This window comes from Cucurbita pepo, chromosome 8 (genome assembly GCF_057944985.1).
Source record: "Cucurbita pepo subsp. pepo isolate OVF chromosome 8, ASM5794498v1, whole genome shotgun sequence".
NCBI lineage: Eukaryota > Viridiplantae > Streptophyta > Magnoliopsida > Cucurbitales > Cucurbitaceae > Cucurbita > Cucurbita pepo.
Genome location: NC_141805.1, coordinates 9,081,372 through 9,106,885, shown reverse-complemented (window position 1 = coordinate 9,106,885; position 25,514 = coordinate 9,081,372). Strand labels below are relative to the sequence as shown.

General features: G+C 36.1%; 5 protein-coding genes across 7 annotated transcripts; 4 read left to right on the top strand and 1 right to left on the bottom strand.

The window, feature by feature from the left end:
• Nucleotides 1–1,198: 1,198 nt before the first annotated feature.
• Nucleotides 1,199–6,380, top strand: LOC111801220 (serine/threonine-protein kinase rio2). 3 transcript variants are annotated; one of them, XM_087126581.1, is made up of 14 exons: nt 1,199–1,695; nt 2,263–2,389; nt 2,491–2,537; nt 2,622–2,692; nt 2,772–2,885; nt 2,973–3,148; nt 3,238–3,326; nt 3,443–3,560; nt 3,781–3,854; nt 3,982–4,029; nt 4,408–4,576; nt 4,650–4,764; nt 5,803–5,876; nt 5,962–6,380. In XM_087126581.1, exons 2-14 carry the CDS (start codon nt 2,306–2,308, stop codon nt 6,160–6,162), a joined length of 1,380 nt encoding a protein of 459 aa, XP_086982707.1. In that variant the 5' UTR covers nt 1,199–1,695; nt 2,263–2,305; the 3' UTR covers nt 6,163–6,380. The 3 variants fall into 3 exon arrangements, 1 of the variants encoding a protein (XP_086982707.1); XR_015422329.1 differs by having other exon boundaries at nt 1,200–1,695; nt 4,650–4,801; nt 5,805–5,876; nt 5,962–6,039; XR_015422330.1 differs by lacking the exon at nt 1,199–1,695 and adding an exon at nt 1,784–2,158 and having other exon boundaries at nt 4,650–4,801; nt 5,805–5,876; nt 5,962–6,039.
• Nucleotides 6,381–8,634: 2,254 nt separating this feature from the next.
• LOC111800131 (AT-hook motif nuclear-localized protein 1) lies at nt 8,635–10,864 on the top strand. The gene is made up of 5 exons (XM_023683718.2): nt 8,635–9,142; nt 9,771–9,838; nt 9,936–10,067; nt 10,144–10,305; nt 10,418–10,864. The coding sequence occupies exons 1-5, from the start codon at nt 8,779–8,781 to the stop codon at nt 10,640–10,642; spliced, it is 951 nt and encodes a 316-aa protein (XP_023539486.2). The 5' UTR covers nt 8,635–8,778; the 3' UTR covers nt 10,643–10,864.
• A 2,347-nt stretch (nt 10,865–13,211) lies between these two features.
• LOC111799950 (Nucleotide excision repair, TFIIH, subunit TTDA) lies at nt 13,212–15,449 on the top strand. The gene is made up of 3 exons (XM_023683485.2): nt 13,212–13,314; nt 13,589–13,679; nt 15,006–15,449. Exons 2-3 carry the CDS (start codon nt 13,645–13,647, stop codon nt 15,181–15,183), a joined length of 213 nt encoding a protein of 70 aa, XP_023539253.2. The 5' UTR covers nt 13,212–13,314; nt 13,589–13,644; the 3' UTR covers nt 15,184–15,449.
• Nucleotides 15,450–16,456: 1,007 nt separating this feature from the next.
• LOC111799949 (protein cornichon homolog 4) lies at nt 16,457–21,011 on the bottom strand. Its single transcript, XM_023683484.2, has 4 exons — nt 20,649–21,011; nt 19,627–19,808; nt 16,978–17,100; nt 16,457–16,881 (listed from the first exon to the last, which is right to left on the bottom strand). Exons 1-4 carry the CDS (start codon nt 20,718–20,720, stop codon nt 16,848–16,850), a joined length of 411 nt encoding a protein of 136 aa, XP_023539252.1. The 5' UTR covers nt 20,721–21,011; the 3' UTR covers nt 16,457–16,847.
• A 465-nt stretch (nt 21,012–21,476) lies between these two features.
• LOC111799948 (methylsterol monooxygenase 1-2-like) lies at nt 21,477–25,514 on the top strand. Its single transcript, XM_087126266.1, has 5 exons — nt 21,477–22,036; nt 22,144–22,466; nt 24,817–24,964; nt 25,063–25,095; nt 25,220–25,514. Exons 1-5 carry the CDS (start codon nt 21,707–21,709, stop codon nt 25,286–25,288), a joined length of 903 nt encoding a protein of 300 aa, XP_086982392.1. The 5' UTR covers nt 21,477–21,706; the 3' UTR covers nt 25,289–25,514.

Genomic DNA, 25,514 nt, shown 5'->3' with positions numbered 1-25,514 from the left:
GACATTAAGCCACAGTTTGGTTATCACTAGGGACAGTTATGAGCACATAGCCTAAGTTTCCGTGTGTAGGGTTAAGTTCGACAAGAGCCTACAAGTAAGTTGTTTACTAAGTATTTTTATACTCATTTCGAATTATCCTATTTTTTTTTAGGTGAAATGTAGACTATTGTCTGTGGCGGGGATGTGCTCAGCCGTGTGACTGCAAGAGGGGCACTTAGATCGAGTCCTTTCCACCCATGTCGCTTTTAATATCATTTTGAATGTTTAATTTGAAAATTTATGTCATTTTGGTTTTAAATGTATGTTTAGAATTTTAAATTCACTTGTGTCTTCCGCTTTATAAAAGAAATTTTTTTATCACCTTTTTATCCTTGAGTCTGCATGGCAAACCGTGGTTTGAAATGTCGAAGAGCGATCGTTATATCCACCATCTGTCTGTAAAAACAAAGAATAACCGGGAATGAATACAAAAGTACTTAGTAAACAACTTACTTGTGAGCTCTCGTTGTACTTCATCATTGTGACGATCTCTCGAGCTACGAAGGCTCATACGTACCTAAACCCCTATACGCTCCTACTCTAGGGGTGTATACTTAGCCCCTCGAGGCCATAATATATAATTTCTAGATATACTTATCTCTATGTTTTCGTTTTCCAAAGTTTGTCATCAACTTTGTGCTAATTATGTGTGAGTCAAATTGCCTTTGTAATGGGTCATCGGGTAAGTCTCATATGTATGAGGTACGCCATGATCTATGAATAGACAAGTACTTCAACCGCATGGCCCCCGTAAGTATCTGTCTACTAGATGCTCGCCATTAGCATACCCAATACGACCCCTGGGACCCTTTGTGGGTGACCACTAAACTTTGTATACCAAGTAGATCCTAACCACCCTAAGAAAGTTCACGATTAGGGGTTACTCCCCAATTATCCCTAATACTCAGTCAACCGGACATACCTATGGAGCCTAAATGTAGGTTCTATGGCGAAAGAAATGTGAAACAACTCATGTTCATTCATATTTCATTCGGGGCATACGTGAGTCTTTAACCCCAGAACATGCTCCTCCGAGTATTTCGTACGTATATAAATGTCTAACATGCCCGAACAAACGTTTAACAATCATACATGCTCGAGTTCTAGAATATGTTTGGACTAATTAAATTCCTCAAACATATAAACCCTAAATTTAAATTTTTTTTGTTCTTTTTTCTCACTTTCCTCTCCTTCCCTATTCGTGATTCAGCCGCTACTCCGTTCACCGTCTTCAACTGTCTTTTTTTCCTTCCCAGGCACGCCGGCGGCTAACCAATCATCACCAATTTCGATCGTCTTCTTCTTCACTACACACCAGAGACCACCCCTGTTCGGCATTTCCTTCATCTATGGTAGGCGGCGACCCAGCGGCAGTTTTCTTTGTTCTTTCCGGCGAGGGTAGGCGTTTCCAGCTCGAATAGCTTCAGGTTCGGTGAGTGGCTGCGTCGACTCTCTTTCTCTGCTCGTCAGGCCTTCTTTCTCCTTCTTCGTCGCGTTTTCGCTGCAAGTGCCGGACGGTTCCTCCCTCGCACACCAGACCTAGCCGCGAACAAGCCTCCTTCTTCGTCTGTGTGTGGTGGCGTCATCTCCGGCGCGATATTACGGCGCTTTTGTCTCGTTTAGAAGCTGAACCGATCGACTTTCGACGCCCGATAGGTGAGTATTTATTTCCAGTAAGGTTTCTGGCTGATTTTGAGTGAGATTTGAGTTAACCCATAATGTTTTTGACTCAGTTTCAGAATACCCATTGCGTTATAGAGCCTTTTTGGTCTCGACTTAGAAGTCTTAAGGAAGCCCCTAAGCTTTGGACCTCTCTTAGGTGCAGATTGATTTAATCAATTAGGATGCAAAGACGACCTTCGAGTTAGAAACCCTTAGCTTTCCTCTACGTTCTTGGTGTAAGTTAAGTTATTAAATTGAAGTCCTAGTTGTTCTTGAGACTAGGATTCACAGATTGTAAGTTGTAACTTGTTTGTTTGGACTTAAAAACCATTTAAGTGACTTTACTGCTGCTATGCCAAGTGCTGAGATGGGAATTCGTGAGCTGACTGAAATGCTATGTTATAAATGAAAAACATGATGAAAAATGCTGATCGTTCGTTATTTTCTTTCTCCTTTTGTAAGTTTGAAGGTGTACATTTTGATTCTCTTGTTTCAACTTCGATTTCATTGATTTATTTATGCTCTTCTGATGCCCACTTCCTATTGTGCATGATATTATAGGTTGATTATTCAGCATTGTTTTGGGTTTGGTCCAAATTAGAAGATGAAGCTTGACGTTAACGTGTTGCGCTATCTCTCGAAAGATGATTTTAGGGTTCTTATGGCTGTTGAGATGGGGATGCGGAATGTATGTACTGATATTCTCTTCTCTAGAGGGAACTTTAACTCATCATTTTAAGTTTATTTTGTTCCTTGAACCTTACTCTAATGTAATTTTTGTTGTTTCAGCATGAAATTGTTCCTTCAGAACTCGTGGAACGTATAGCTTCTCTTAAGTATGACTTCAATTCTGATATTGTCAAGAAATATTTCTTTCCCTTGCTTCTAGTAAATGTCACGTCGTACTATGGTGTGTGTAGGCATGGAGGCACTTACAAAGTTTTGAAGAATTTACTCAAATATAAGTTATTGCACCACGACTCTTCTAAATGTGAGTAGCTATTAACTTATGGTATGAGGATTCTAAATTTTAAACAATCTATCTCATTATCTTTCTTGTGTTCTTCTAGATGACGGGTTTCGACTTACATACCTTGGCTATGATTTTCTCGCAATTAAAACTTTGGTCAACCGTGGAGTGTTTGTGGCTGTAGGTCGACAAATTGGTGCTGGGAAAGAGTCAGGTAAATTTCTAGCTAGTTAGAACTTTAAAAGTTGTTTTTATTTGTCCTGTTATTATTCATTTGCTGGGTTGCTATTGTTGATTATAGATATTTTTGAGGTTGCAAAAGAAGATGGCACTGTGCTTGCCATGAAGTTGCATAGACTTGGTAGAATTTCTTTTAGGTCGGTTAAATCTAAGCGTGATTATTTGAGGCATCGCAGTAGTTATAATTGGCTTTACTTGTCTCGGCTTGCGGCGTTTAAAGAATATGCATTCATGAAGGTGCTCTGTTGTATCGATTTTGTTTTGGCATTGTATTTACGTATTTTAGTGAATCGTGATATTGATGGAGGCTTCATTGGTGATAATAGGCTTTGGAAGAACATGGTTTTCCTGTTCCAAATGCAGTAGACTGTAATAGGCATTGTGTCGTTATGTCTCTCGTTGAAGGATATCCGCTGTACGTCTTTCCTTCTTGGTTTAGTAGGGTCATGAAAGATTTTGATGAGCACGTATGCTTTAACGAATATTATGATTCTATTTCGTACCAATTCGTTCCTTCTTGGTTTATTGCAGTGTGCAGGTAAAACAATTACAAAATCCAGACGTGGTTTTTGAAACAATCATTGGTCTTGTTGTTCGTCTAGCGGAACACGGACTCATTCATTGTGACTTCAACGAATTCAACATTATGGTATTCTAAGAAACAATGCTATTTACTGTTCTATTATTGTCCCTTTTCCTCGCTTAAGATGATGTCTTTTCCTCAACTTAATATATGATGTCTCTTTCTCATCTTCATTCCATGAAACGAATTATCGCTGTTTCTCGTAAAAGGGTATTCATGATCGTTCGTTTTTTGAACTTACGAATATCTAATTGTAGTTCAAGTTTTCTTTTCTTGTGTTTTATAGATTGATGATGATGAGAAGGTCACAATGATCGATTTTCCACAAATGGTTTCTGTCTCGCATCGTAATGCACAAATGTAAGCGGTGCAAATATTGATTTTTCGGGTTACAATGTTTCTCGTATCATATAAATCCTAAAGTTCATGTTTCTATTAGCTTATGCTTTACGTGACGATCTTTTTAAGTTTCGTTTTTCAATTTCAGGTATTTTGATCGTGATGTTGAATGCATCTTCAAATTCTTTAGGAAAAGGTCAGTGATGTTGTAAGAAACAATAAGAATATTTGATGTTACAAGAAGTTGAAGCTTTCATGTTACATACTTCTCATGGAATTTCTCTTCAGCTAATTTGCATGCAAGATTGAAAATTCTAAAGAACAATTTAATACTGCTTTTCGAGATCGTGCAGTTACGGTCTCTGTGTTCTTGTTGCAACTTTTTACGTTCCGTTCTTAACTGGAGTTGGTTAGCATCACGAGCGACACGATTTGTGAGGTTTAGATTAAATCGTAGCAAGTTTAATCGAGTATGTGAACGACATGTTAGAACTCGACTAGTAGGTTTGCATGTTATCTTGAGGTGGAGCACATTATTGATATGCCAAAGACTTTCAGTTCCTTTCTCTTACAGGTTTAACATGTCATTCCATGAGACCGTGGATGACGAAAATGATGTAGAGATCGACAATGATGAAGGTGTGAGGCCTTGCTTTTGTTCGATATCGAAAGGTGCTGGAAGTCTAGGCAAGGAGCTTGCTGCCAGTGGTTTCACACGAAAGGATCAGGAAGACATTGAAAAGGTATAGAAAACCATTTGGACTTCATTGGTTAACCAGTTCATTCTAAACTTACTGGCGATTGTACGACATGCAGTTTATTGAAGGTGGAATTGAGGGAGATGCAGATTCAGGCGATGAAGAAGCTGAAAGCTTCAAGTTTGATGAAATGGACACCAATGTGGTGGAACAACATCTACACATGTCAGACGATCATCATTCTGATTCGAACCGATCCATTGGTAGCAGGTATTGTCTTCTTTGAGCTTTCCCTTCAAGGTTTTTAAAATGTGTTTGCTAATTCTCCTCAACCGATGTGGAATCTCACAATCCACCCCCTTCGGAGCCCAGCATCCTCGTTGGCACTTGTTCCCTTCTCCAATTGATGTGGGACCTCCTAATCCACTCCCTTCGGGGCCCAACATCATTGCTGGCACACCACCTTGTGTCCACCCACCTTCGGGGCTTAGCCTCCTTGCTGGCACATCGCCCAGTGTTTGGCTTTAATACCATTTGTAATAGCCAAAGCCCATTGCTAGTACATATTGTCTTTTTTGGGCTTTCCCTTCCGAGCTTCCTCTCAAAATTTTTAAAATGTGTCTGCTATGGAGAGGTTTCCACACCCTTATAAAGAAAACTTCGTTCATCTCCCCAACTGATGTGAGATCTCAGAATCCACCCACTTCGAAGCCCAGCGTCCTCGTTAGCCCTGGTTCCTTTCTCCAATCGATATGAGACCCCCTAATCCACCCCTTCGGAGCCCAACGTCCTTACTGGCACACTGCCTTGTGTCCACCTCCTTCGAAGCTCAGCCTCCTCATTGACACATTGCTCGGTGTTTGGCTCTGATACTATTTGTTACAACTCAAACCCACTCTTAACAAATATTGTCATCTTTGGGCTTTTCCTTCCGGGGTTCCCCTCAAGGTTTTTAAAATTCATCTGATATGGAGAGGTTTCCACCCCCTTATCCCACATTGGTTGGGGAGGAGAACGAAACACCCTCTGTAAGGGTGTGGAAACCTTCCCTAGCAGACGCGTTTTAAAGCCTTGAGGGGAAGCCCGAAATGAAAGACCCAAAGAAGATAATATTTGCTAGCAGTGGATCTGGGCCGTTACAGCTTTGTTCCTCCCCATAGGAGGTGGGATCTCACATCTCTATTAACAAATTTATCTCTATATAATGGGTGGCACTGTTTGTTGAAAATGTAGCCTGATATACTTCTATTTCCCTTTTAATTGTAATTCACAGGAAACCTTGAACTGTGATGAAAGTGTAGATTGTCAGAGGAACGACTTATCCGACCATGACCCAGATTCAGATGTATTGTTTCTAACCTTGTAGGTTCGGTAATAGTTTGGTGAGCAAAGGTAACAGTTGGTATGTGTTTGTGTTTTTTCCATTGCAGAGGGAGAGTGATGGTGAGGGAAGGGATGAAAGTGATGACACAGAACTGAACAGACGGTTGAACAAGCAGAGACAACGGGCCATAGCATCAGCCAATGGCGGTGGAGGAAGAAAGGGTCGTGCCTCCAGAAACACCTACAAAGACAAGGGTAGGAAGTCTTCTAACAATTCCAAACTTCATAAACAAATCATCATGTGGTGAACATTTGTTGTTCTACTCAAAAGTTTTAGCCTAGGCTACATGTCTTCTTGTGTTTCTCGTGTCGGGGATGAACTTTATATGAACGTATTCATATTAGTGATTAAGACACATATTAGTGATTAAGACACATACCTTTGATTAAGAGTTTAGAAGTTTAAATTAGTTCTATCTTCGCTTAAAAAGTCTTAGTCCAATTACACTTAACCCTTACATCTTAATTCGAGCCAACTTGAGGAATAATTTGAGACTCTAGCCAAGACCAACCAAGTAAGTGGCTCTCCTCTATCGACTTGGTTGGAAGAATTATGTTATGTATGATGACATGTGCCCTTGACCCTTGCACGTGTCATATGTAATGTTATGCTATGATATGCTATGTTATACTATGATATGTTGTGTTATGCCAAATGATGTGTTATGTAAAGATATGTCAAAGCTAAGCTATGTTTTGCCTTGTTATTCTACCATATGCTAAGTAAAGCTACGTATGTTACGTTATGCCATGTGATATTGAATTACGTGAAGACATGTTAAGTTGAGCTATGATACGCCAATCATATATAGGTAAATAGATGAGTAATTTATGTTATGGGTTAATTTCGAGACTTGAACAATGGGACCCTATCTTCTCACTAGCTCGAGAGAGACTTAATTGATGATCAAATTGTTAAATAAAGTTTAGTAGCGCAGAAGATGAATAAAACTTATTTTTTAGATATATTTTACGAAGGCTCGTAATTAGTAACTTATTTTGAAGTTATTAATTGAGATATATTCTACGAAGTAATTAGTAATTAATTATTTCCATTTGTAAGTGAACACAATAAAAAATTCAAATTTATTTGTAGAATACCTAATTTTGACTTGGACCAAGTCAAAATTTTCAATTATTGACAAAAATAAAAATAAAAATAAAAATAATAAAAAACTTCTCCCACCTTGATTTGAGGAGTTGAACAACCTTAAATTAATCATAGGTGTATCAAATGATATGAAAATTTAAAATTAATTATCTTAATATAATTCACTTAAATGTAATTTACTCACATTAAATCTCCTAATTAGCTCATTCAAATTCAAATTAATCACCTAAAATTAAAATAATTTATCCAAAAAAAAAATGTGGAAATTGCCTTCATTTTTATTTTGTTTTACCCTTAATTTATTTAAGTTGAAAATACAAATAAACACCCATCTATTAATAACTAAACATTTTAAAAACATTCACACGAGGGGCAAAATTGGCAAAAAAAAAAAAAAAAAGTAATTTCAACCATTATAAATTATAATAAGCCGTTAATAAAATAAAAAGAATTTAAATTGCGTGAAGTTACCAAAATACCCATTTTTAAAGGATGATTCATGACAAAAAGTTAGTCAAGATAACAATGCATAAATTATGTTACAAATATTTTATTCTCATTTATTATTTTCAAGAAATTAGATTAAAAAAAGTGAAAAGTTTAATACATATTATAATGTAAGCCATTATTAGTTGTGGAAAAAAAAAACAATTAAAAAAAGAAAAGAAAATGGTCCAAATGTGCATTGAAATTCTCACCCATATGCTAATGATATTAAAATTTTCAAAAATTAAATAAATAAATAAATAAAATAAAATAACTCTTTGGTTCTTATCTCTCCTTTGTTTTATCTTAATGCCTTTTTTGGACTAAAATATTAAATTTAATTTTTTAAAACAAGATGCTTTCTAAGTATTTTATGCAATTACTTGGTCAATGGTTGTATTTATATATATATTTATTATATATATTTATTCCATACACAATAAATTATTATTATTATATATTTATAATAAATTTTTTTATAATTTTGTATTTGAAGATGATGGTGGAGGAAACAAGTGGGTACAAAAATAATAATTAAAATATTTCAATATTCAAAAAGACCATAGAGTAAAAAAAATATTTTGAGTAAATAAATAAATATATTATATAATATTGGTCATAATAATTAATAAATAAATAATTTTTTTTATTACAAAAAGACAGCTGATTCCATACAAAACCCTAATTATTTTATATATTAATTCAAATAAATTATTATATTATACTTTAAATATTACAATAATTGAATTTCTTCCTCTCTCTCTCTCTCTTTCATTATTTAACTATTATTAAAATTTTAAATCTTACTTTACACCCTAAACCCTAACCATTAAAAATTTATTTTAATTATTAAATTTTGTTTTTACAATAAAGTTATTTTAATCATATAATTCTTTTTTTTTTAATTAATTATTGAACCAGATCTATATTCATTTAAAAATAACGCTCTATAATTTAACTAGTTAAGGTTCTCTTAGAAATAATTTATTTAAAAATTAATTGCAAATAATAAAACGATTTTATATTAAAAATAAGGTCTCTCTGTTTTTGGTCATAAATTGTGATAGCAAAGCACAGAGGAGAGGTTTGAGTGGAACAGTCTCAGTGTTTTTTTTTTTTTTTTTTTTTTTTTTTTTTTTTTTTTTTTTTTTTTTTCAGGTGAAATCATAATCCCTCCATTAATGGAGCTTCTAATTTCTTTTCTTTTAATTTTTAATTTATTTTTAATTTTTTTATTGTGTTCGGAGGAATTGAGGTTGGAAAGGAAATGGGGTTTTGTTTTGATTACAGAAAATTCTGTATGGAGGTACGAGAAGGGGATGGTGGGAATGGGGTTACGGTGGCGGCTGAGTCAGATCCTTCAAGACCCGACACGACGGCTCCAGTACCGGAAGGTGGTGGTCCTGTAGGTTCTGCGGCTGTGGCGGCGAAGAAGAAGAGGGGTAGGCCGAGGAAGTATGGGCCGGATGGAAAGTTGAATGTGGCGGCGCTGTCACGGAAGGCAATATCAGGGTCGGAACTAGCACTGGCAGTGGCACCGGCGGCGGTGATTGATTTCTCGGCTGCGAAACGGGGGAAAGTGCGGCCCGCCAGTTGGTTGAGCAAAACCAAATATGAAGCCGAGAGTTTAGGTAATGAAACTTGATTTAATTACTGACTAAATTTAAGGCATGACTAGGGTATATTACTATGTTAGATGAGCACTACCCTCCACAATCACATGATATTGTCCACTTTGAACATAAGCTCTAGTAGCTTTGATGGTCTTATACCAGTGTAGATAGTATTCTTTGATTATAAACTCATGATTATTCCTTAAACTTTCGTCCAACCCACCTAATTTTGAATGTAGGGCAGAAATGGGTTTAAAATAAATTAAAGTACGTTCTAATCTTAAGGAAAGAAGTATATATTGTATTAGTCTATGTACTGAGTAGTGTTCTAAGGAGGAAACTGAACTCCTAAAGAGGTGGATTATGAGATCCCACATCCATTGGAGAGGAGAATGAAACATTTCTTATAAAGATTTGGAAAAGTTTATACTCCAGAATAGTTGTTTGCGATTTGGTTTATTACTAATCAACCCGTTAAACTCAATTTATATATAAAATTGAAAATTATTGAAATTATTTGATATTTTTTAAAAATTTAGTAATTAGGGCTGATAATAAAATTTCAATGAAATTAAAATAAATAAATAAATAAATAAATGATTTTGATGTTATTAATTATTGACTTTGATTATTTTTGCTTTGGTAGCGGAATGGGTACCTTGCTCTGTTGGTGGTAATTTTACACCTCATATCATCACTGTCAATTCTGGTGAGGTAACTCAATTATGTTAATTTTTTAGGGTTTAAAAGGTCAATGTTACTTTTCTATATTTCTCGAGGTAACGATCAGATGTTTACTATGTCGTTTTAGGACATAACGATGAAGATTCTCTCATTTTCTCAACAAGGGCCTCGGGCCATATGCATTCTCTCCGCTAATGGTGTGATTTCGAGCGTCACTCTTCGTCAACCGAATTTTTCTGGAGGAACATTAACATATGAGGTAACATATGAATTTGTAACTCTCTTAGGAAGTGTAAATATGGTCATAGGTTAAAATACTCCTCTTTCCTTCACAGGGTCGGTTCGAGATATTGTCGTTGTCAGGATCGTTCATGCCAAGTGACAACGCAGGAGCTAGGAGTCGAACTGGTGGAATGAGTGTCTCCTTAGCGAGTTCAGATGGACGTGTTTTTGGTGGCGGAGTTGTTGGTTTGTTAGTAGCTGCAAGTTCTATTCAAGTATAAATATCTCCTTTTCTATCTGCTTGTTTTATGATGAACTTTTTGCATGATGTTTATTTAGTCCGTAAACTTGTAAATTTCTTGAACCTAACAACTTTGAAAAATGTAGGTGGTAGTAGGAAGCTTTATATCTGGGAACCAACATGAACAAAAATCGAAGAAACCGAAACAAGACATTGTGTTACCGGTTTCAGCTCTTCCGATATCCCCTGTTGAACTGAAGTCATACATGACAACAACGACAACGACAACAACGTCATCATTCCGTGCTGAAACTTGGTCACCTTTAGGGCTAGATTTGAGAAGTCAGCCAACTGATATGAACGTAAGTTAATTATTTTTTTAGTACCAAGATCTCTCTTCGTCCTCTTGTTCATCTTGTTTGATATTTCAAGCTCCTATGTCCTAAATTCATTTTTTTGTGTTATACTCCGTGAACATTTTGTTAACTTTATACCTTAAAAATAGTGGACATCGACCCTGACGAAGGTAATAGACCAATCCATTTTGCTTACGTTGGATCAACAATTTTAATAATATAATTCGGGTTATTATAGATATACGGGATCACATAATTTTGTACGTTATTTTTCTATTGCGTGTACGTTTCTCTAATGTTGGTGTTAGGAGTAGGGGTTTTAGAGCCTTTTTCCGATCCAAGACTGCTACGCTAAACTAATAGTTACGAGGCTACAACTCCTTTTAACGAGCGAGACTCTACTTAAATCTAAAAGAATTTACCAAAGAGGTTTTGCTTCCTGTGTAGATACCGCAAGACCAATATATTTCATAGCAGCATACTGAGTTCAATCCATTAGGTCCCACGATTTATTCGAAAAAGAAATGAGAGACAAGAAAACATCTTTAAAAACATCTCTTTTGCAAGGACACGTTTAATACAGACAAAATCCACCCGAACTTTATGAAAGAAAACAAGCCTTCATATGTAACAGCCAAAACCCATCGCTAATAGATACTGTTTGCTTTAACCCGTTACGTATCGTCTTCAGCCTCATAGTTTTAAAATGCGTGTAACTAGGGAGAGGTTTCCACACCTTTATAAAGAATGTTTCGTTGCCTCTACTTTGAACCGAAACTCACCGAAGATATTATATCACCGACAATATAGTCTTAAGCTAAGACCTCCCCCGTTTTGAGTCGACGTAAAACTGTGGTCGGATTGAAAAACGAAAAGGGATAATGATGTTTAACACAAAAAAACAGGAAGGTTTTAAGAGGGGTTTCTTGTAAGGCAAGGCACATGGTATTAAAAGAAAGTTGTTTGTTTAGGAAAAGTCTTTAAGGCCAAGATTATATATAAAACACTTAATCCCTTATGTTAATGCAAGAACAATGGATTTTTGCCTTTGCTTTTGCTTCTATTTTACTTTAAATAACAAATCCTCCCATTCCCATCCCAAACTCTCCTAATAATTTATTCCTAAAATACCCTCTATTTTCGACCGTGCAATTTAACAAATTCCAGTATAGCTACGTGAATAAAACGTCCATTTCATTTTTTACAACTTTCAATTTTAAACTTTATGATAATCAATTTTTTATAGCAAGTTGTATCAAGTTATAAGCTATTACAATATCAATTGATGCATAAAACAGGTCTATGAGGGAAAGATTTTCACACCCTAATAACAAATGTTTCGTTCGCTTCTCCAACTGATGTGGGATCTTACAATCCACTCCCTTGGGGACCTAGTGTCCTCGTTGGAGATCCACCCCTTGGGGGCTAGTATCCTCGCTGACACACCACTCGATGTCTAGCTCTATTACCATTTGTAATAGCCCAAACCCACTACTAGTCTTTTTAGGTTTTCACTTTTGGGCTTCTCTTCAAATTTTTAAAACACGTCTGCTAGGGAATGTTTCTACACCCTTATAAGAAATGTTTCGTTCTCCTCTGAAACGAACGTGAGATCTTATAATTATGAACTTGAATTCGTTTCCTCAATACTACTACTACGTTGCTTAAAAAAATATTCATAATTTAATAAATGAAAACTTCTTTAATGATTGAGGACAAAATAATAATAATAAAAATATTAGGGATCAATTTATAAATTTATGGAAGTATAAATAGAAATAGGAGGGGTTTGAGGAGGGGAGTGAATGGCAAAATGGGAATGAGAATTATGGTGGGATTGGTGGCTGTCATGGCGGCGGCGGCGGCGGCGACGGTGGTGGTTTTGTTGGTAACTTCAAAATCATCTCAATTTTTTCTAAGTACTAAGCTTCTTGGGAATCCACATTTCATGTTCTCAATCTTCAACTCTATAATTCTTATTATAATTGTGACGTACCATCCGCCACCACCTCATCAATCTCTCTATCATATACGAAAAGGGTCGTATCACGGGTACTATACCTCTTGTCAACATATTGAATTTTGTGCTCGTAATGATGAACATGAAAGTGACGATAAATATAAAGATGACAGTCAAAATGAGAAAGACGATAGAGACAACGACGAAAGCGAGCAATTAAATGAAGATGAAACCGAGCAATGTGATGAGGAAGATGAAGACGTCGACGATGAGGATGAAACCGAGCGATGTGACGAAGAAGACGATGACGACGAACTGGAGAAAAGGATAGAAGAATTCATAGCTAAAGTGAACAAGCGATGGAGAGAAGAGAAGTTACGAGACAATTTGCTTAATCAATTTTGTTCGAGAAATGTTTATATTTGAAATTAAATTAAAATAATAAAGATTTATTATTTATGTTTTTTTGGTTTTAATAAAAAATAAAAATGATGTTTTTGTTGTTTAATTTGGTTTATTGGTTAAATAAAATTATAACAATATTTAAAATCACTTTCAAATGTCTATTTAAATTCATTTTATTTTTATTTAAATTAAAATAATAAAGGGTATATTTTTATTAATTTACCTTATTTTTTACTTAGTTTTCGAGTTGCAGTCCTTTGAGCGTTCCCGTACGGATCTTCTTCTTCCTTCTTCTCTACTCCGCTGAAGAACAAACACGCCGGTAAGTTCATGCCACTGATTACGCCGATGCCTTGTCTCGATCTAGGGTTTTGCGATGTTCTACTATGTATTCGTTTCTCCTAACTTAATTTTACGTTTTGATCGATTTCCTGGATAAATTTTGCTTTGACGTGCTTCGAAATCAGCATCATTTTGTTTTATTCCCTTATGGAAGTTCAAATTTGTTCTTCTGGGCCACTCCTCGATGACAATCGAATCGATTAGCCTCTGAGAATTCAATATTCTTGATTAATCACTTGGAAATCGGAATGTAGGGGCTTTCAGTTTTCGTTGCTTGCTGCTTCCTTTTGAGCGTGGACGTTTTGACATCATGGTTAATGCCATTAAAGGACTATTCATCTCCTGGTAATACTTCAAAGATAGATATCGATTTTGTTGGGCTGCACTTTCTCTTGTTTGATTATTGAGTGAAATCTAGTTTTCTTCCGTTGGTTGTTTCATCTTCTCTTTGGAATTGTTTTGACATTTGAATAACACTGCTTCTTAGAGATTAGAAACTGCCATGTCATTGTGATATTGTCCATTAATCTTTGTGATAGCTATGACATTTGAAATGACAGAGCTTAGAAAGACCAGACTGTGAAGTTGTCTTCTAATACTTGGGGTCATGTTCGCTTCTTCTTCTTCTTTTTTTAATCCCTATTTGCTTTGATGATCTCTTGAAACACTGGGACAGAGTCTTTGAGATCATTTTGACATTTGAATTGAGAAAGCTTCTTTAAATGACTAGAAAGTTTTACTGTCATGTTGTCTACTTTGGAGTCATGTTCTACGTTTCTTTCATCCCTTTTTACTTGATGATCTCTTTTGGACACTGGGATAGAGTGTGAGATCCAACATCGGTTAGAGAGGGGAACGAAGTATTCCTTACAAGGGTGTAGAAATCTCTCTCTAACCGACACGTTTTAAAACCTTGAGGGGAAGCCCAGAAGGGAAAGTCCAAAGAGGACAATATCTGCTAGCGGTGGGCTTGGGCTGTTACAAATGGTATCAAAGCCAGACACCGAGCGGTGTACCAACAAGGACGCTGGGCTTGGGTGGATTGTGAGATCCCAGGTTGAGTAGAGAGGGGGATGAAGCATTCCTTAGAAGGGTGTGGAAACCTCTCCCTAGTACACGCATTTTAAAGCTTTGAGTGGAAGCTCGAAAGGGAAAGCCCAAAGAGGACAATATCTGCTAGCGGGGGGCATGAGCTGTTACATAGAGTCTTCAGAATTAGTATGGCATTGGAAACTACAGCGCTTTTGATTGACTAGAAACTGTCATTGTGATATTGTAGATTACTTGGGATCTTGTTCATTTCTTTTCTTTTCTCCCTGTTTTCTTGATGATCTCTTATAAACACTGGGATAGATTCATTGGAATGTTGCTATGAGTTTTTGTTTCTCATTGAATGTAAAGAGGATTTGAAGAATTATGACCTTGGCAGATTCCTTGGTTCATAAAATTTGTTATTTGCAATTGTTTGCAAAGCTTGATATATGTTTGTTATGCAACTGATATTACCTTTCTTTCCCATCTTGAATTGGGGATCCTTGGGTACAACTTTATCCTAGTTTTACTGAGGGAGTTTAAACTGAGATTCTAGGGATTTTTTTTTTTTCTTTCTGTTCTTGAGATAAATTTTATTTTCTTCTTAGATCATAGAAATGATTTTCTTCCTTGGTGCAGTGACATACCTATGGGACAATTTATCATCAACTACAATGCTTCCTTACCTGTATCCCATAGATTTATCATCCATATTTTGGATAATACTCACATGTTTGTGCAACCCAATGTAGCTGATATGATTCGAAGCGCCATGTCTGAATTTCGAGATCAGAATTCGTATGAGAAACCTACTTGAACCCCTCTGCCCCTCACTGTGTTGGTAGTGAAGGACTTGGAAGTTATAGATTTTACTTCTAAAACTTATCTTTCGTCCCAACTGTTTCACTTGTATTAGTGCAATATATCTCAACAAACTTGAAGATCTGGAATGGTGGAGACTATGAGCTGCCAGTAATTCTCAACCTAAAAACGACTGATTTTGTTTTCGTAAGATATTTGTGAATATTTAATCAGTTTGTTCGTACTTCGACTATTTTTAAATAACAATTGCTTGGCATACTACATTTGGTCATAAAGAAAATATGTAATGTTATATTATAGATAGATGATCATCATGACTTGCACTCATTTTCTTCGGGTCTTCTATTATTCACCATAAAGTCATTAGGTTATCCTAGAGGGGGCACTAAATTTGGTTGCTAGTTTTTGCTTTGTTTTTCTTTTAAAATGAGTTCAACATGTTGTTAACTAGGTCTGATAAATTAGTTTTTGGGCTGTTCTTGTGGAAGGATTGAATGAACTTTCTGGAGTCCATAGCAAGAGTTAGTGAAAGAAAGTGTTCAATATTTTGATAAATTTCAGGTTGGTTTGATTTGATTGATCTTTTAACAGATGAAAATCAACATATTTTGATAAATTACGGTCTTGTTTTTCATTTTTGCCTTATGATTTTTCCCAACTATGAACATTTGTTCTGTTAAATGTTTGTCAAATTTTAAAATTTGGCTAACAATCCAAATCGGAGTTTTAGGAACTTAAAAAGAAATTAAGAGGAAGTATATAGTTTTTGAAAAGAGAGTTAAAAATGAAATCATAGATTAAATCTCAACAAACAAAATCAATCATTCCATTCAATTTCTTAATTTTTTGATATATGATAATAAATATGATATATAACTTAAATACGATGATGAAGCACCCTGTTATGTTGTAAAAAAAAAACTAGAAGACCATTTGATCGATGATATATGCGAGTCAAATTTTGTCCAATATATGTTATTTCATCGACTAAACAACATAGCTTGGACAAACATAATTCTCGCGAATCAAATTTTGTCCAATATATATGTTATTTCATCAACTAAACAACCTAGCTTGGACAAACATAATGCTCGCAAGTCAAATGCTCGAGCATTTTTCTTTTTTTGTTATAGATAACTAAACGTCGTACCAGAGTGTTCATTTCCAGTTGAAAATGAAACATATTCATTAAGAATCAATCTCTTTTTCTTGTCTACAGAGAAAAACCAAAAAAAAAAAAAAAAAAAAAAATCACAAGAAATAATAAGTAAAGAATGCGAGTCTTAAACACTTGTTCCCTTTAGACTCAAATTTCTCCATAATTATAAATCGAGTTCATAGTCACATAGGAATTGCCATTGCCTAAAATGTCTGTGCTAGCTTGTGTGTGAGAGGGAGACATCAATCATCATAGTTATTTCAACCATGAAAAGTACCTAACAGAATGTATTGACAAGCCTGATTTGAAGTGGAGAAGGTGCAAATTAGAGGCAGTCAAGCGCTAAATCTCTCTCCAAAATAGATTGAAGTTCCTAGCCCAACGAGAATGTCCTTGAAATCTGCAAAGTGCGGGAGCTTCAGAAAGAGATACTGAAGGGTAGAAATTCAACTCACAGGCCGTTAAGATACAATCAACTGCATGCAAACAATTGTTTCTACTTATTCATCATCTTCCAAAGCATAATATATCATCCTGCAATCACAAATCAGGCAAACTCGGTCAGAGGCATTTAAGATTAGAAAAGGCATCAAAACAATAACATGAAAAGGCTTTCCCATCTTGAAGTACCAAAATACAGAGAGGAAGAGGAGGAAAACTAGATAGGCTAGTTTGAAAAGCCGTTGCTTCTTTTCCCAGTTTAGCATATTGAATATCTCTGTAACATCTACCAGGTGCTGTCTTCGTAGATACCTGATCACAAGTAAAAACTGCTGAGTATAGTGATATGCATATCATATCAAGGTGTGTTTTAGGGGGACGGTAATTTTAGGAAAGCCATTTGGGGTAACTTCCAGGGTTATAATTAGGATAGTAAGAGTGTACTAGTGCTTCCTTAGTTCTTTGAGATCAAAAGTTCAAATCCTCACACCATTCAAATCCTCACCCCACATGTGCTTCCTTAGTTCTTTGAGATCAAAAGTTCAAATCCTCACACCATTCAAATCCTCACCCCACATTTATTATACTCAATTAGTAACGGAGTTGAGTTACAATTAAAAGAAGTGAAAAGGGATGGAGGTAGGGAATAGTTCAGTTGATTTAGGCTTGAAAATGCTCAAGAGGGATGTTCCAAGTACCTTGGAGGTACTTGGAGAGTTAATTGTATTCCTATTCCTTTATCCTTCTATCTTATAATATAACTTAAAAGTCTTTTATTTCTATCAAAATGCTGCAACGAGCTGCAAACACGACCACCCAACTATACAGGTAACTGCGAACGCAATAGCTGGGAGGTGAATCACCAAAATATCATAATTGTCATAATGCTTACTTTTCCTTCAACTTTGAGCCAAAGAAGGATTCTTCCTTTGAATGGTGCCTTAACCACTCAATCCGACAGAGTCATGTCATAGTCCAATTCCAAACAACATAAATTGAGTAAACATTTTCATTCTTAGTTATATTTCAAAAACAAAAACAACTGTTCAAAAAATACTTTATAGTTTTATACTTGAGGATACAAACTAATAGACCTAAAGTCCATAAGAAAACTTTATCCTTATTTTCCAGGAAACAGAAATGTTTATGGCCATAGAGAAGGCATGTCCTGGCCAACAAGATCCTGATTCTTTTGGTAGAAAGTGTGGACCAAGGGCTTTAGTGACCAAAGGCACTTTGAGAACAATGAGGACATGTTCTATATATGATGGAAAAAGAAAAAGGGAATAGGAGCTCTCTCTTTCTTACCTTCCAAAACTCTAGAAATCTATAATCACTAACTTTATTTTCTAAGACCCTGTTTGATGACCCATTTGACTTAGCTTTCGGAAACATATATAAAAGGTAGATAACAAAACAATGGAACTCATACGTTGAAACAGTATTAATAAGCTTAATGTTTTTAAAAGCAAATGATTGAAAGGCATAGTATATTAGTTTTTCAATCAATGAAATCCTGCCACCATTCTACGCTACCACAAGCATTTTCAGAGATGGAAGCCAAGCAAGCTCCAACCCTATACCTTGTAAACACATCAAGGGTAAGTCATATTCCTTGGTCCAGTAAAATGTATTCTACTTAATTAGCACCGTTGCATATTCTCCAAACTCCAAATGTACTCTACTTACAACCATGTATCAATATGATCTAAGCCTATCAAGCACCAATAATTGTAAAATAGCCAAGTGTCGGACATGTCAACACATGTTCAACACGCTGTTTTGCGTGTCTATCATTCTTTTTTCCTTTCATTTTCTGACACAATGGGAACACACTTGGACACAGCTGGGGACACACAAAGACATGACTGAGACACGTAATGTTACAAATTTTCAAGTTTTAAGTCTTTTAAGCTCATTTAAAAGAAAGCACAATACCCAACAATTGAAGCCACAAATATAAACCTCAAAATACTAGGGTTTCTTTTCAATATCTTCAAACCTTCAATTCACTATTGCATCCATGAAGGGGGAAAAAAACTCACAGCTGCTCATCAATGACAACAACCAATAACCATTGTCAGTTGTTGTCAACCACCAGTGTAGAGGACAAAGATGGGGAAAATATGTAATCTGTAGAAGGATTGTTTTGTTTGATTCTACCTTGTAGTTTTTTTTACAAGACTTATTGGATATTGCATATTGTTGATGTTGTAGTCTTTTTTTTTTTTTTTTTTTTTTTTTTTTTTTTTGTGTGTGTGGGAGACTTACTTGATATTGTTGACATTGTTTGTTAATTGTTATCTTATCGTTATCTATAAATGTTCTTTTGATGTTTAAAGATAGAAATTTACATTAAAAGTATTAGATATTCATAATATGTCCAAATATACACAAATGTATTTTTTTAAAATTAAAAATAACATTAACATGTTACCAACGAGTTATGTCCTACTTTTTTTGGAAATCAACGTATTGCCATGTTCATGTTGTCTTGTATCTGTGTTGCATGTCCGTATTTGTGTTTCTTAGATCTAAGCTATGCCCTGACAGTAAGCCCAACCCTACAAGGTAGATCTAGCTTTGAGGACAATCATCAAATTTAACATCTGTCAAATCAATGGGAGGCTATGGTTTTTCTGAATGCTCAAAATCAGAAGCAAATAGCCTATATATTCATAATCATGTGTTTCTTTGGTTAAACAGTATAGTACATTACAAATCATGCAAAAACGCTTATCTCTAGGCATATTTGTAACTTTGTGCATAAACATTGTAACAGATATTACTTGATTTAGATAATAAGTTCAATAAAAGATGAGGGATGAGAACACTTACATTCTCACATTGTAATATATGTAGGGTCCACAAAGTATTGACATACCCCAATGCCCCGTTAAAAGATAGAAGAGGCACAAAACTCCCATAGATATGAACTCCGGAAAAATCACTTTATTAATTCGAGAAGCAGAGTCATAAGGGTTGATATAATCGAACTCGAGATCCGCCAAGCACATGAGCTACACAAAAGATAATGATAGTAAATTACTAAACAAGAAGTTGATTTTGATCTTTCATACTTCAAATGTTCAAAGAGAGGCAATTGATACATTTAGTTACAAAACGAAAACTCGATTTGAATAACTTCTAAATATAAATTTAAAATCTTTGAATATGTTTCAATACAAGCTCATACTCACTACCAGCTTCTTTCAAATTGAGCTTCTACCAATAGATATTCTAACGAGCAATATTAGAACACTCAAACTAAGAATCAGCCAACATGCTGTATTGACCCACGGTATCCATATCTATCACATCCTTAAGCCAGAGGGGAGATGACCATATGTTCATAAATTTGAACATTAATTGTCCTTCTCATAACAAATGAGATCAAAACTTCAAGAAATTGGGGAAAAGCAATAAAAAGTTCAAATTACTAAAACAAGAACACCAGAGAGCATGGCAAAAAATTAATAATTCGACGTGAAATCCAAAGAAAATAATAGTAGTAACAAGTAAACAAACAAAAAACAAGGATCGCCAGCCGCTGCTTGAACACTCAGTACAAATCTAATCCAAGGTGCAGTCGAGATTTAAGCTTTCTAGAAAAGTACTTCCAAATTGACAAGCGAAGACGAATATGTGAACATAATTGTGCAAAACACTAATCCCTCCGAGATGAACAAAACGTGAATCGAAATACTCATTTACTTCAAATTAACGATCAGAAATGGTAAGCAATGTATCCGCCTACGAAATTTTGACATAAACCGTCTTTGATTCAAACAGATTCTACTTTACCAACTTGAACTGAAGATAATTCGAGAAAAACAGACGAGATAGGGTTTCAAATTTACCTGATATATAAGGACAATCAGAAGAGCTATGAGAAAGAAGAATGAAACGAGCCACACATATAGATCCCCCATGCTACTCCTCTCCTCTTCCGCTGTCTCAGGCTATATTACCAGTGATTTTTGGTTAAAGGCGAACAGAGTGATTGAAGCAACACCATTTCCAAGCAAGATGGCAGCTGTGAGTGAAGATGCAGTAGAAAGAGATCAGGGCTGAACTGGAAAGTGGGTTAGGATGACCGGAAGAACTCGACGTTGCCGAACGCCATCGCCGATCGGTTAGCGAGTCAAATTTCAAACGATCCTTTCGGACGGAAATATTTTCCGGCCTCTTTATAAATCAAATGCTTAAATTATAAATTTATTGACATAAAAGAAAATTTCAACTATTTCTATAAAATATAAACTATATATTAAATAATGAATCTATCGGTTATCATACATGAATGATCTAATATATGTCATCATAGATCCCTCATATATCCACAAATTTATGTATCTAGAAGTATATGAAACAAGTTTAATATCTAACAGAACACAGTTATGTATCGACATTACATGATTTTACAATGGAACTGTCACCGTACAAATTGCTAGGTTAGAATTCAACAAAAATTATGGGTATAGAAAGAAGTGCCTGTAATGGTGCACATTCATATCTAACATGGTAATTAATATTCCACTCCTAGCAATGGACACACTCAATTAAAGGTTGTTCTTCGTGTTCTTCGTGTTCTTAAATTATAGAGCTAATATCATTGGAATTTTTAAATATATAAGAATTTAACCATTTATAAACAATTAGAATTTGTATGAATGAAGAAAAATATTAGGAAGAGGAGTGATAGTGAGAGTGAGAGTTTGTAGAGGCATGTGAAAAAGCTTTGGAAGGCGTGGCCATGGTGGATACCATTTATATATAACCAAACATTCCTTCTCCCTACCATTTCATGTTCTTCCTCTTCTTCTTTTCAAAATTCCCGCATTAATTTAACTCCCTCTCTCTCTTCTTCCTCTCCTCTCTCACCCCTTTTCGCCGCTTCGGTGGATTCCTCCACCCGATGTTGCCTTTTCACTCCCTCTCCGCCGCCCAGGCCGCCCTCGGCCGGAATCTCACCTACTTCGAAACCCTCTGGTTTAATTACTCCCATGACAAATCCAATTACTTCCTCTATTGCCACAACATTCTCTTCCTCTTCTTGATTTTCTCTCTTATTCCCCTTCCCCTCATCTTCCTCGAGCTCTTCCATGTCTCTGGGATTCATAAATACAAAATTCAGCCCAAAGTTCGATTACCCTCCGCCGAGATCTTCCGCTGCTACAAGGATGTCATGCGTATGTTCTTCCTTGTTGTTGGCCCTCTTCAGCTCGTTTCATACCCTTCCATTAATGTAAATCCTGGGTTTCGATTTTGCGATTTCCCCCACTTTTATTTTATTTTTATTTTATTTGAGATTTTGATTGACGATGATTCTTCTTCTTTGTTTTGGATCATTAGATGATTGGGATCAGGACGGGCTTGCCATTGCCTTCTGGATGGGAAATCGTTTCCCAGTTGGTAGTTTATTTCATGGTGGAGGATTATACCAATTATTGGGTTCATAGATTCCTCCATTGCGAATGGGGGTATGAGAAAATCCATCGAGTTCATCATGAATACACTGCTCCAATTGGATTTGCAGCTCCTTATGCTCATTGGGCTGAGGTTTTGATCCTTGGAATTCCCTCTTTTCTTGGTCCGGCTATGGTTCCTGGTCATATGATCACCTTCTGGTTATGGATTGCTTTAAGGCAGATTGAAGCAATTGAAACGCATAGTGGGTATGAATGCTAAACCTATTATCTCTCTGTTCTGCTTTTATTCGACTGCGACAGAATGATGCCGCCTTTAAATTTTCTGCATTCTTTTATCTCTTTGCCAATGCCCCTTTGTGTTAAAGTACTTTTCATCTCAAGGATCTTGGATGATGAACTTGCCTTTTGTTGACTAGGACTGGGATCTGCTCTATTGCTTTCTTCTTTTTTTAAATCTTCCTTGCCCTTTTTCTTATTATATATATTTATCTATAGATATAGGTATATGTTTATCCTATCATTACTGCATGAACTTATTGCATACTGAATCATTGCTCCTACTAACTTGATATAATGAAAGTTTGAAGTTGAGATACATTGAAAAGATTGAATTTGCCCTTCTTTGAATTTTCTAGTTTCAACTTTCTTAGCTTTCACATTCTTCATAAAGTTAGGGAAAGGCCAAGCCACCGCCGCTAGTAGATATTGTCATTTTTGGGGCTTTCCCTCAAGGTTTTTCTCCTAGTAGATATTGTCATTTTTGGGGCTTTCCCTCAAGGTTTTTCTCCTCTCCAACGATGTGGGATCGTGTGAGATTCCTTACTTAGCTTAAGAGAACGTATAAATCTTCTATGAGAATCCCAGCCTATGAAGCTTGATTCTTATTTACTAAACTAATAAGGACCCACTACCTCTTTATGCTTTAAGGTTATGGACATAGACTATAGATGTTAGAGAAGAATGAAGTTAATGTATGAGGAAAGGAAAAACAAAAAGTGGTTTTATGAGTGTAATTGCATATAGGGTAGGTAATTACAATGAAATGAAGGGAGGAATGCTGCGAGGATATCGACGAGCAAAGATCATGAACAAGATCATAATTGATCCTTATTGGTTCAAACATTATTTGCTTTAAGGGAACTTTTAGCTCACACCCATTCTTAATCCTCCTGATCTCACACTCCATTGTGGTTGTTTGTGAAGCTTCAGGTTTACCCCTTGTGGAAGTGTGTTCTTCAAACTTAATGTCAAATTTTGTAGCCTTGGGATTGTTGGGAAAAGGGAGGAAAAGGAACAAGGAGCTGATTTGTAGAAAGACATCCGTAGAGAACTGCATCTGGCACAATGGAATAGGTTATTCCTTATCTGAGTCCGACACCGGGCGATGTGTCAGCAAGGACGCTGGGACATCAAGGTGGTGGATTTTGAGATCCCACATCAATTGGAGAGGGGAACGAAACATTTCTTATAAGGGTGGGGAAAACTCTCTCTCTAGGAGACGTGTTTTAAAACCGTGAGGCTGAAAACGATACGTAACAGGCCAAAACGGACAATATTTGCTAGTGATGAGCTTGGACTTCAACGAAGCCCGGTTTTTCATGTTGACTGTCCTCGTTTTGAAACTGTTGGTAAATTTAGAGAAATGAAGGGAAAGAAAAGTAAATTGACATTTGAAAGGGGCCAAGCTTACTCAAATAAGAATCCTTTGATTTGACCTCCAAATTGTTCAGTCGGGATAGAAATGAAAAGTAATTGATGCTAAGGCTTATGGCTGGGAATAAATGCGGTGTCAGATAATCATTTTCTTTGGTCATGTAGGACATAGCTTCCCTCTGGGCGGGTTTCCTGTGGCTCAACATTCCCCAACCCTTTGGCTGAACACGAATAGCTTTATGTACTAATATTTCATATTTTCTGGAGTGTCTTTCGTTTGTCTCTTTCACACAATGACTGAGATAACTAGATGTTCATAGCTTTCTTCCGTGCCATGTTTTCTATAGACATGATAGAGAGGAGTGATAAGCTGATATTTAGTGTAAAAGCATATGGGAAGGTCACTATTTCTATCTCTACCACGTCCACGAAAACATACGACAAGAGAACACTAACATCCAATAACAAGAACATAGATGTAATGGCCCAAGTCCACCGTGGGTAGATATTGTCCACTTCGGCCCATTACCTATCGTTGTCAGCTTCATAGTTTAAAAACACGTTTTCTAAGGAGAGGTTTCTACACCCTTATAAGGAAATCTCACAATCCACCCCCCTTGGAGGCTAGCGTCCTCATTGATACACCGTCCCATGTCTGGCTTTGATACCATTTGTAATAGTCCAAGTCTACCGCTAGAATTTTGTGATCTTACATTCATTGAAGAGGGGAATGAAACCTTACTTAGAAGAGTGTGTAATTGTGAGATTTCCTTACAAGGGGTGGAAACCTCTCCTTAGAAGATGCATTTTAAAACCGGAATAAAGGTAGCAGGAGGGAAATATGAATATGAATGAAGTGTTGTTTCTTTTCCTTGGGATTGTGCTTTTATAATGAGGGTAGAGATCATCCCTGGTTTCATTAATTGAATATTATTATATTCAGGTACGATTTCCCCTGGAGTGTAACCAAACTCATACCATTTTACGGTGGTGCGGACCATCATGATTACCATCACTATGTTGGAGGACAAAGCCATAGCAACTTTGCTTCAGTATTTACCTACTGTGATTATATTTACGGAACTGACAAGGTAGTTATGCAATGCTGCTCTTCTTACAATTTTACCGCCCACTTGTTCTTCCAGTAAAATCATCCTCATAAAAGTTACTCATTTGTTTACTTCCTCAGGGATACCGCTACCAAAAGAAGATCCTTAAGAAGGTAAGCCTTTTCTTAAGGATCATATATGTTACTGCTACTGTTTTTCTCATGTTCCTGATTGATATAAAGTCTACTATGCTGTCGGTGACTCGTGCGTTCTAATTGTTTTTGTTCATGTTATCAGTTGAAGGAAGAAGCGAAGATCAGTGAAGCATCATACTACAGCACAGCCCAAGATGTTAAATCAGACTAGACAATGATAAGGGATTCATATGTTGAAAGACGGGTTTTTCGGGTTGGTAGCGATGTTACGTAATCTCTGATTTGAAGATGACTTAATCGGGATCCATATGATCGTCGTCGAGGTAGTTAGGGAAGGGACTGGGATGGGATGGGATGGGAATTAGCTAGGGGTGTGTGTGGTTTAACCTTGTTGTGCAGACAATACTCTTAATATAAATATGTATTTTGCTTGTGAA